The sequence below is a fragment of the Aedes aegypti genome, chromosome 2 (genome assembly GCF_002204515.2).
Source record: "Aedes aegypti strain LVP_AGWG chromosome 2, AaegL5.0 Primary Assembly, whole genome shotgun sequence".
In the NCBI taxonomy this organism is placed as follows: Eukaryota; Metazoa; Arthropoda; class Insecta; order Diptera; family Culicidae; genus Aedes; species Aedes aegypti.
The window spans coordinates 143388075-143400688 of NC_035108.1; the positions used below are offsets into that span (position 1 = coordinate 143388075).

The 12614-nt window shown below is 35.8% G+C and overlaps 1 protein-coding gene across 1 annotated transcript; it reads left to right on the forward strand.

The window, feature by feature from the left end:
* The first annotated feature begins 10859 nt into the window (after positions 1-10859).
* LOC5575961 (lipase 1) lies at positions 10860-12251 on the forward strand. Its single transcript, XM_001662267.2, has 3 exons — positions 10860-10955; positions 11016-11579; positions 11638-12251. The coding sequence occupies exons 1-3, from the start codon at positions 10860-10862 to the stop codon at positions 12196-12198; spliced, it is 1221 nt and encodes a 406-aa protein (XP_001662317.1). The 3' UTR covers positions 12199-12251.
* Positions 12252-12614: the final 363 nt, after the last annotated feature.

A 12614-nucleotide genomic window follows, 5' to 3' on the forward strand; every position in this document is an offset into this window, starting at 1 on the left:
TTGTATTGCTGAAAATCATGAAACACATTCAGCCAAACCGAACTGAAAACCATTTTCTTCCATTTTTGTTCAGCCAGAGTGAACTAAGTGCATTTTAATTTGAAATTAGTTCTAATTACATGGAAAATAAATTATGATTTTCTTGAATATTCTATTTTGACTTACTTATTGGAACCTCTTAGTCATTTGTGAGCAGAAAATTTTTGAAAAGAGTCATTCGCGATCTAATCGCAGGTGAGTGAATTTTAAAGTTAAATATCTCAAAATAATGATTTTGGTACTTGGTGCGGTTTAGCAGAACCCCGACCATATATAGATATATAATTTTTCATCTAACCTAAATCGTAACCTTAACTCCTCCATTGAACGGTTTTCTGAAAAAGAAAAAAAAACATCAGTTTCAGAGCTAGAATGTTTCAAGTAAACTGCATGTAAAATTTCATGGACCCTTGTCTTGGATCAAAATGGATAACATTAACTATGGATCTATGGATAACCTTTACTCGACCATATCGAAAACATGTGTTAAATGTAAAGAAAATAAAAGATTATCGATCACCATTTCTGATCATTTCAACTCATTCTGGATGGAATTCATCCATAGTGAAAAATTGTTTGCTCTGATGAATGGTGTTCGAAATTTGGTTGAGCACACTACGTAATGTGCTCGGAAATGAAACTTCTTTAGCTGAAAACGCCGCCACACAGCAGTTAAATGCCCTCAATGGTCGTACATTCGTACGTACATGTCAAGCGGTCTCCGGCCATCAGCGGCAAAGATCGTTTCTAGATCACAAACACGCGATTCCACCGAATAAATTACCATTTTTGGTAGGTGATTCCATCGCTATCGGTTTCCAACCGCCGAAAAAAAGCCGTCACCATCAGTCTCTGGTTCTTTGCTACTTGGTGAGTATTGCAATCTCTGAAGGAAACGCGTAAAACACCTGTCACTACAATCGTCGAACTGAAATGGATAGTCCGCAAGTCGACGTGGAACTTAACACATTCTATTCCCTGGAATATTTATGTAATTACGCCCCGTCCTTAGCTGATTGGCAAATATGAACAATTAACCAGAAAAATGGATTTGCAATTGAATACCGTCAGTTTATGTCACGTAAATGATCCAGGAACTGAAATAAACTAATAACTAATTAAAACTAATTCGGTTGCCCACAACTTATTAACACACAAATTCAACGAACGGTAGAGCCTACTACTATTCGCATTGCGTTGCGAAGTGACAAACGGTTACACTCATAAGCTGGTTTGAAGTGAAACGATGCCGGTGCCGTTTACCGGTTTCTCGCCGGTTTCCAATTCCAAAACATAGATGAACTTGATGAAGGTTCTCTCAGCGCAATGGATGTCTCACGAAACGCTACGTTAAAAAAAAGTCAAACGGAATTTGTGCCACAATGATTACGAAAAAATGACATTGGATTTACTTCGATATTGCTAATGACTGTCGGTACTTGTAGGTAAATCATGAGGATGTAGAACGTAACCGTTTCAGTCCCAGTGGAATAAAAATGACCTACGTGCATGTAAAGCATGTGAAGTTTTTCAATAACTAGAGTAGTGCAAGGCTATGAAAAAAACTACTACAATTAGATAATCAAATAAATTTCATTTGAAATATATATCGCGCTTTGAAAAAGCTACAATTTTGTTGAACGAAGCAATGCCAGATTGATCTAGGGAAAGTGTATCAGTTATGGCCATAGTGGTTCCCTATTTGGACATATGTGAAATTTTGATAACTTTCACATTTTAAATATTTTTGAATGCTGTAACATCATTATATATCCTAAATCTAACTACTTCAACACTCAAAAGTTTTCAAAATTAGGACGCAATAAAGTAACCACGTATGGCAAATTATTATTATTATTATTGTCTTTATTTAAGAGATTTTCAGCCCTAGGCTGGTTCATCTCGATACGTATGGCAAAACAGAGAACTACTTTGTCCATAACCTACCCTATACTACGAACAAGTACAAAATCTTGGTGCAAGAAAAAGATTGTAACAAAATACAAAAACTGGTTTCAGTGCTTGAAATTGATGCGTTGGAACCTAATATTCATGTCATTTCCATAGGATCTGCCGTACAATAAAGATCTGATCCGTTGTCAGTCGGCCGGAGAAACCTCCCTCAAATGTGGGGCTCGTTGGTTTCCATGCACTCTCAGCTACATTCAGGAGTTCATGGAAGTGCTGCTACCATCTTTCGGTCCTTCACGTTAGTCAATCAAGATGCTCCCAACCATATTCCTTTACATCTCGGCTCGCGACACGAGAGATACTTTGGGCATCTCACAAAACTTCCGCGTTTCCTGAGGCCGACATAGCTGTTTTATCTTATCGCAATTCGTTTTCCCCATGCCGCCATTTATTTTACTGCTGCTGATCCCGTCTGTAATGTTCCAGGACTTGACGCCGTAGATGTTCGGATCACCAATGAATCACCATTCTCCAGAACATTTCGGTGGTCCGTAGTACAAAGTTCAGCTTAAAGTCTTTCGTGGCGTTTGGACGTTCATCATTTTCCTTTGGAATGGGTATCAGACGCTGATGTAAGCCGCACCTAGCAAAGAGAAAAGACGCTCTAGATTTAAAATAGCAAACCCACTTTTCCTATCAGCATACAACCAAAATTTCCACTCAAGTTGATTATCCGGTCTTCTCCAAGGTTGCATGTACTCTGGCAAGTACCTTGAAGAGATAGAAATAATGTTTTAGTATGTCAATCCCTTAAAAGTCAAATTTTGGTTCTGATATAAGCAATACAGTAAAACAGGACAACTTGCAAAGTTTAACAAATTTTATGCGACAATTCAAAAGTTTTGAGTAAATTCAAAATAATTGGGTGTCCTATTCATCGCACGAAGAATACGGTACACACTTAAATTATTTTACCGTAATCCGTAAATTTCACCGTTATCTCAAAAGCTGAAAAGTTCGATAAAATAAATTAACGGAATACAGTAATGTTTACAGTTTTCGTTAAAATTTCACAGGAATCCATTGAATTTCGACAGAATTACGGTGTTTTATTTTACCGAACTGTTCAGCTGTTGAGATTACGGTGGAATTCACTGAGTACGGTAATAGTAGTTTGCGAAACAAGTTGCAGAATGATGATTTTTACAGCACGAGTCGTAAATTTGCGTAAGCGTTGCGTAATGAATCATTACAGCACTGGTTTCAGTTGCGTAATGACTATTCTGCATACTTCAGTTCAGGAAAGTAGGCCGTTTCATGACAGATTGGCGTGATGAATAACAGCCTATTAGGTTGTATAACATTTGCCAGAAAACCATTTGCCAGAAAGCCGTTTGCCAGAATCAATTTGCCAGAATGGATCATTTGCCAGAAAACCATTTGCCAGAATGGACCATTCCCCAGGAAGTCATTCCCCAGAAAGACCATTTCCCAGAAAAAATATTACTACATTACTTTGCTTTGTGTAGCAATATTTAGGTGTGTAAAATCTTTCGAATCATTATGATTTGCAGCGTACGATACATAATTATATGCAAAATAATTGTGACGTAAGTTTTTAAGCTTTTTGTTTGATAAAATGTTTTCAACTAATAATGATACTTGTTTTTAATTATGAATCGTGGTTTACGGCTAACCAGCCGAGTGGAAGTTTAACAACTACCGAAAAGCTAAACATTACATATAATTTGCAATTGGATTAGATGGACAAATTGATGTGAAGATTTGCGAAAAAGTTACACATCTTCTCAGTGAGAATCGAACTCACGACTCCCCGATCTCTAGTTGGGGCGCGTTACCACTACGCCATGAGAGGACTCATGAACGCAGAATTCAACCTGAATTCGATTATTGAGCTGAAATCGAATACCTTAGTGGTATAATCAAAGTTTCCATGAAAATAATAGCAGATGAAACAAAACAAATACCATACAGCGAACCTTCAACATATTGGCTATAACTTTGCTGAACAAACTTGTGTCAAAATATTTACCCATTTTTATTTATAACAGTTTCAAAATTGATTGTCTTAAACGAACTTTTACCCCACCGCGGTGCACCGGTGGGGCAAAAGTTCGAATCTAGTGTGGGGCAAAAGTTCGTTGGCCAAAACACAAAATATCAATACTTTTATGACAGGCATACTTTATACCAGCCGTAAACTTATGTTAACGAAAAATACACACTAAATTTTCATCAAAAAATGCCCAAAACAGGGTTAATTGTAATACACCCGAAAAATAGCAGTTTTTCGCAAAAATAAGTGAAAATGTAAAATTTTTGTGACATTTTTCGCACGATCAGGCAAATTTCGCTAAATTTGAAGATATGTATGATTTCAGGAAATTTGAAAAAATTTCCGTGGGTTTATACATGGGTCGAACTTTTGCCCCGCTATGTGCCAAAAATTGATTCCAACTATTTATGGAAAAACTAATACACGTCAAAGCATCCTTATGATAGGCCTAGAAACGCCCTTACATAAAATATTGAAAAATATTTTTTTTGCAATTCCGTTGCAAAACACCCTGCTTTTCAACGAGATGATGAACGACATAATAGCCTACTTTTCCAACCAAAAGAATCAGTACTGAAAAGTGCTACTTTTCAGCACTCTTTTCGGTGCTGAAAAGTAGCACTTTTCAGTACTATTTCAGAATGTCTGAATCTCTTCAAACGCCATCCGTATAATGTCTAAGAATTTCTCAATAGCTTCTCTCAGCTACTGATTCTATATCGTAGGTGGTCCGGATCAGACTCAGGAAATATCTATCCGGATGCGGAACGTTCAACGGGCGTAGAGACAGTTGCAGTAGAGTCAGCTTTTTGACTAATGAGTAAACCCGATATTCCATGCTACAGTTTGCATAGGCAGTTTGGCATTACTGGCATTACTTGCGGCGACTCACCTGATCTGTCGTTCCATGAGAATTTCGATCAGGATAATTGGGAACGTGAAAATTTGCGACAATTTTGTACTGTGTGTGTATCACAGCCTACCTGATTGAAAAGTATTGAGCCTATACTACGCATGGACGTCCACGTGGGGTTTCTTGTAATATGTAAAAACAATCCAATTCAAACGGCATTTTTTGTAATTGCAAAAAATGTTGTATTCAACTCGTTGCAAAATTCGATTTTTTCAGCACTCGTCGTATTTATCCAACTCGGCGAGCCTTGTTGGATATATGTACGACTCGTGCTGAAAAAATCATCATTTTGCAACTATATCTTCATTTGGTTCCATGCATCGAAAGTTTGACCAAATATTACAATATTTACGTCCAAAAACAACAAATAGCCATAACTTTTCCGAATATCAATCGATTTTTATGATATTTGGAGTGAAAGTCTCTTATTTGAATAGCATTCGAACCACCATGACATTTCTAAGTTTTGATTTGATTTGAGCTATAAATCTTTAAAAGAAACTCTTGCCTCACTCGAACTTATGCTCCACTTTACTCTATAGATAACTAGGGGTAAACATGCAGCTATTCAGCAAGCTGACGGACGTGAGTTCGAATTCCACCGGGCGAAGCTTTGGATTGAAAATTTTCTCGATTTCCCAGGGCATAGAGCATATTCATATCGGCAATACGTTATACACATGCAAAAATGATCAATTGGCAATAAAAGTCCTCAGTTAATAACTGTGGAGGAGCTCGTAAGAACACAAAGCTGAGATTTGGCTCTGTCTCAGTTGGGACGTAACACAAGATAAGAAGAAGAAGGTGTAATAGATTTCCGAGGTTTTCATAGTTTCTGAGAAATAACTGTTTTTTGTTTTTAATGTTAAAATAGTCATCAATTTTATACAAGCTATTAGGGGTCGTCCATTAACCATGTGATCATTTATGGGAGGATGGAAGGGGGCCTGGCCAATGACCACGCTAATGGCCAATTCTTTTTAAATTTTTGTTTGGACGAAAGACCCCGTGGAGGTCAAAAATCCGAAAGAATTGACCACGTTGTTAATGGACAACCCCTCATAGGCAACTGTATTTTCAACATTCTATTAATGATTTTCCCTTCTTTGAAGATTAGGCTGTTCTTTAGGGCTAACTAATTCAAGGACTTATATGCTTCATAGGAGATTTACCCTTCTTTATATTATTGGCTAGTCTTTATAATTGTACTGTGTGTTTCTGCTTGCACTTAACAGAAGGAATGGAAGTAATGTAAACAAGGATATGTCATCTCAATTTTAAATAATTACAGCTAATAAAATCAATATACGACTGCTGTCAATAAAAATGTCTGTAAAAAGGATTTATGTAAAAAAATGCAAATATCGGGAAATGGACAATCAATATATGTCCTCAAATAAAAAAAAACTAAATTGAAAGTGAATCAATAATGGAATATTTACCATGACCTTCATATAATTTCTCATTGAAGATTACTCGAGTGATTCCGAAAACATTAATCTTCATAACCGACTTGTTTCGTAGAGCAAGCGACAGAATATGAGAAACCAATATATGTGTGTTTTTTTGGTTTCCACCATTAATCATGGCCACGTAGCAGTCCTGCTAAGAATTTCAAAATATCTCCGGTTCCAGATAGCTAAAACTAGCAATCAAACGTTTAACTGAAAAATGTATTTAAATATATGACCGAAATAACATTGGGTATTCATTTGAGTTATATTGTTTCAATGATTATTGGCGCTAAACTGATCATATTTCAAACATAATTTTCCCTTCTTTCACTCAAAGGCTGTTCTTCTAGTTGTTTTGCAATTTTATTCCGCAAAGATACACTATTCATATTTCAGAAATTATTCAACTAAAGTAATTCGTGTCAAACGTTTCAGCTTTTTTGTTCTCAGACCAGCTATGTAAGTAGTGGAAATTGCATAAAATTTTATGCGAAGGATTTTAACAACATAGACTAAATAACACGGATCGATCATTTGCATTGTTTTATACTTGTTATAATATTACAATGATATAAACATTATTTGGAGCAATATTTACTAAATTTTTGTTAAAAATGTGCTGTGCTAGTAGTCCAATCCTCTTGATGTAAATAATGTGAAAGATGACTACACAAAGTTTCATGCTATAAGTGCAAATAATATGAGTATATTCAAGATACAAAAATGACAAATATCGAAAATTTCAGTAGGCTCGAGGTGAAGATGCATCGAAGCCAAACCTCAAATTTTCAAGAGCATAAACCTCGAGAACCAGCCAGCGGTTTGAGCTGAAAACCAATTGATTAAATTTTCAGCTGGAATGGCTGTTTGGGTCTCTAGATTTGCGCTCTTGAAAATTTGAGGTTTGGCTTCGATGTATCTTCACAAATATGTCGATCAATTGAAATCAAGGTTGAAAACGAATTACAAAAAATGATTCCGGGGAATGGTTTTCTGGCAAATGGTCCATTCTGGGGAATGGCTTTCTGGCGAATAGTACATTCTGGGGAATGGTTTTCTGGCAAAAAATCATTCTGGCAAATTGATTCTGGCAAATGGTTTTCTGGCAAATGTCATACAATCGAGTTGAGAGGGACACACTAGAGCAATTGTATGCAAATTTTCAAAAACTAGGCACAATTGTTTCTCCATATATTTGACCTAGGTTGTTCAAAATTTAAAAATACTCCCAGAATCATCGTGGCATTTTGTTAAATGATTACTAATTTTGAAGCATGGAGTCTGGTGAAAAGTTGTTTTCAATATTCCATATAACTTCTTCTGGAAGCATAGTGATTTTTAGGTCATACAAATTGATTTATTGATCAAACCAGAAGCACCACTTCAATGAATTGTATCAAAAGTCAAATTTGCTACTATTGATCTTCTCAAATAGCCGTCATTTAAATTTAATTGAAAATAATGTTTATGATGGTAACGCTGCAGTTTTTTATTTTGTTCTAGGAATAATTAAATTCATAGTATTTTATTGAAAATTTAAGGTTAACAAGACTACCCTACATGGATAGTCAAAATAAGTTTTTGATTTTATTTAGAGATTTTTTGTTGTTAAGCGTTTGAAACTTTTATCAGGCCACTATGATTACTAGTAAAAAATGTTCCTTTGTGTAATGTCGGTGAGCTTCCTATGTTTAACATTTAGGTATAACGAAAAATGATTTGCCACAGGTATGCAAATCGTACGATAAAATGAGAAATACGTGTTTGACTTCCAGCTCCAAACACGAAGCAATACCTGTATTTACACTTAAATCTGCCGTTGTATGTTCAAATCCAATAACTGAACTAATAGATACTCCGCATTGCTGGAAACATAAATTTCATGTAGTATCGATGTGTTAAAATTCTCCCTCGTGTTGCAAGTTACTCCATTTGGTGGTGTTCGATTCCCTTTTGAATTGATCCTAGTTAGGGTTACCATATTTGCTCTAACCAAAAAGAGTACATTTTTGTCAACTTTCTAAAAGAGTACAAACGAGTACATAAAGCCTCTCTTCAAAAATCTAAAATTCAGTTGAAATAAATTAATAAAGTCAAGCCCAGTACACGACAGTTAAGACAGCCTTACAGTTGAGCTCGAAATACTCGTATCTGTTGAAGGATACAAAATCTAGTGGAATTGAATGGTATAGTATTAAACTCGTTTTTTTTTTCATTTATCGGTATTTCACTACACGAAAATGAAGAGCTGTTCATTTCAATAATTAAGAAGCCCTGTGTTTTTTTTCGATTTGACGAATATTCACTACTCATTTCTATGGTTTGCACTACCGTTAGAACTACACGTCATTCACAAGATGCGACGGGAGACGAGACATCTTACAAATCGTCAAAAAGTTTTACGTCGACCGGTTTCGGGCCCGATATAGCCCATCTTCGGGACAATGTCCGACACGGGTATGGAGTGGTTCGTAGAGTAATTTGTGAAACCATCCCTAAAAAAAATATATTTAGAGATTTCTGGAGTAGTTTTTGAACCAAATATGGAGAGTGAATAGATTTCTAGATATTATTTATGGAAGAATCTATGCGGAAAAAAATGGAGAAAGTTATTACAACCTAAAAGAATACTTGATGAAATTTATGGAGAATTTTGATTTTTTTTAAATGAATGCAAAATTCTTTAGTAAACCTGTTGAAAACTTCTTTTAAAAACCCCCAGAAGATTCGCTAATGTTGTTTGAAGTAAAAACAATAATCTGGAAAATACTTGGATAGATCTTTAATGAATTTTTCGAAAGAATTCTAGGACGACGTCCCTAAGCAAACAATAATTTAATTCTCCGAAGAATTACTCGGTAAATTTTTGAGTATTTTCGCGAAAGATTAAACGAAGGAACATATAAACGTATTCCGCTTTAATTTTTATAGGAATGTTAAAGTTTTCTTTAATAACAATTTTTGAAGAAAATATTATTCAGATATCATATTAGATTGTTAAAGCAATATCAAATTGATTTTTGATAAATCTTAAGAAAACTTAGAGAATTTTCTGTGAAAAAAATGCGGAATTATCTGTGGAGAACTTCTCTGCGAAATCGCTAAGAATATTTTCCGAATTGAAGGAGGAATCCTTTGAGTAACCTGGAAGAATCATCATACGTGTTTTTTGCAAGAAGTTTTAAATAATGTATGCTCTTTATTAATATATGCAAATCATCTGAGTGGAATCTCAATAGAGAAACAAGTAGATAGTAGATTGGTGTATCTTGTTGCTTTTAATTCCGCCCTTATTGCTTATCTTTGACAGATACGCGTATTTCGACTACCACTTAGAGTATACTTCAGTGTCAGTTACTCGTATCGACACTGGTGATTATCCAATTGAAACTATCTGTAGCGCATTCGAAAGTCAATAAGTTATTCTTACTTCGTATGTATTTTTCAAAAAACATTTTCTGAGTTTTGTACACTAAATTTTTATTTGAAGTTGTTACATTTTTGAAAAAACTCACTAAAAAAAGATTAATTTCCTCAGCATTGGGTTGAACAAAATTTTAATTCAATGTGTCATTAGAATCATAAGCCTATATTCTTCGAAGAGGGTTCACAAAATGTTGACAGAAAATCAGCAAACTATTGAAAATCAATGAAACAGCCATTCAAGTCATTGTGCAAAAGTTTGGGTTCACCTGAACTTACTTAAAACAAAAAAAATGTGAAATCTCAAACCAATCATCTACGCGCCATTAAAAAAAGCTATGAACTATTAAAATTGGCTGAAAAATGACAGAAATATTGACAAAAATAATTTGCGTGTGACTCAGGTGATCCCAAACTTTTGCACGATCATACATCATACTAAGAGGGGTGCACGATGCACTTGACTTGAATGACAATTTCGATGATTTTGAATAGTTTACAGATTTTTACGCCAAAATTTCGTGAGCGCTCTTCACAGAATATAAAATTGTAATGGCACATTGATTTAAAATTTTGATGGATCCATTGCTGAGGAAATTAGCTATGTTTTTTTCCAGTGTATATTTTGAAAAATGTCGCAGCTTTAAGTAAAAATTTAGCACACAAAATTTAATAAAGCTATAATAATAGCATACAAAATTTAAAAAAATGTTTTTGGAAAGGTAAACTCATTCCCTTTCGAATGTGCCATAAAGAGTTTCAATGGAACGTACAATTACAGAGATATAGACAAAACTCTTTTGTATGTTTTTGTATGAACTTTTGCACGGTAATGTATACGGCAAATTTGCCGGTTCTGCTGGATTGAAAAAAAAATATAAAAACAGGTTAACTGTAACCTGTCAACGGATTTGTTCTTACCGACTTACAAGGGTTAGAACTTTTTATGATTGGTGTCAATCAACCCGCATTTACCCCTTGCGCTATAAATATCATTTGAATTATGAAATGGATAACTATTACATCACAACTTCTTTGCACGATGACACCTTTTCAGCTGTTCTTAGTTGTGTCATCGGCTGTCACACCAACCATATCTGAATTGTTCTTCGACAACAAAGATGGTAGTCTAACAACCGTAAGTTACTGAACTGCTTGATTAAAAACAACACATTTTAAATGTTCTTTATGTATACAGCCTCAAATCCTAGCTAAATATGGTTACAAACCAGAAACCTTCCGGATAGAAACATACGATGGATTTGTGGTAGAAATGCATCGATTGACTGCTTCTCCTGTTTCCGGACGGTTTGACCCTACTAAACCCCCGGTGCTGATGATACACGGCTTGTTGGGATCATCGGCTGACTGGATCATGACAGGACCACAGAATGGACTCCCCTATTTATTGTCGAATCTTGGATACGACGTTTGGCTTGGCAATGCACGAGGAAGCCGATACAGTAGAGAGCATACCTATCTGACCGAAGATATGAAGGAGTACTGGGATTTTTCGTGGCATGAAATTGGAATTTACGACGTTCCAGCAATGATTGATTTTGTCTTGAAAACCACGAAGTTTAGGAAACTTCATTACGTTGGATACTCTCAAGGCACAACAGCCTTTTTTGTTATGAATTCCTTGATTCCAAGATACAATGAAAAAATCATAAAACTTCATGCACTGGCACCGGCTGCTTACATGTCACATTTGAGCAATCCCGTGTTCAAATATCTGTCCACCCATTTAAATACAGTTACGGTAGGTATTTAGCAAGATATTTCTGACGAAGAAAAGTGTTAATTTTCAATAATTACAGAACATTGTAAGTGTCTTGGGTATCAACCAGTTTATGCCAGCTAGTTCTATTTTTCCGCATATTGCGAGTGCAATATGCGCTGTCAATGAGCAACAATGTTTCAACATAATGTTTGTGTTGTCCAGCGGCGAGTACAGAAATATCAACCCGCAAATCATTCCCATTCTAGTCGGGCACATACCAGCCGGGTCTTCAGGCAAACAAATTTTCCACTACGCACAAGAAGTCACATCGGGTCATTTCCGGCAATATGATTACGGCGTGGATAACAATACTGAGATCTACCACTCGCTGGATCCTCCAGATTACAATCTGACGAATGTACACGCTCCAGTTGCCATTTATTACAGCTTGAATGATCAACTAGCGAATCCATTAGATGTTGGGAGATTGGCACAAGAGTTACCCAATTTGGTGTCGTTGAACCAAGTTCCAAATCCCTCATTTAGCCATATGGACTTCATACTTTCAACCAATGCCAAGGACGAGCTCTACCTTGATATAATTGCCAGCATAGAGGCCGATACTCGACACGAACAACGGTTCAACAGATCCCATTGAAAATGAAAACCCGCATACTCTGGAACACATTCCTCCTACTACATTATCGCTGCTATAAGACTGTGAAAAGGTGAACAAACGAACAATTAAAGATAGATTTATTGGACAGCATGATGGGCGTTGTGTCAATGTGTTATACATACCTGCAATACTCGGGATCAAATATTTGACTGCCATTGGACTGAGAAACAAATATCTTTGGTTTGACATTATAGCAGTGCTTGCCAAACTGCGGCCCGCGAACTGATCTTGAAAGTTAGTGTGATGTCACTTGCATGATGTATTTCACGATGGAAGGCCTGAAGCTATTAAAATCATGGCAAATTTATACGCGTTCCTGCATGTCAACTATGTGATTATCAGGAGTCTGAAGAGAATCTTTTTAATTTTCTCAGCTCTCAAGCATATCTAACTCC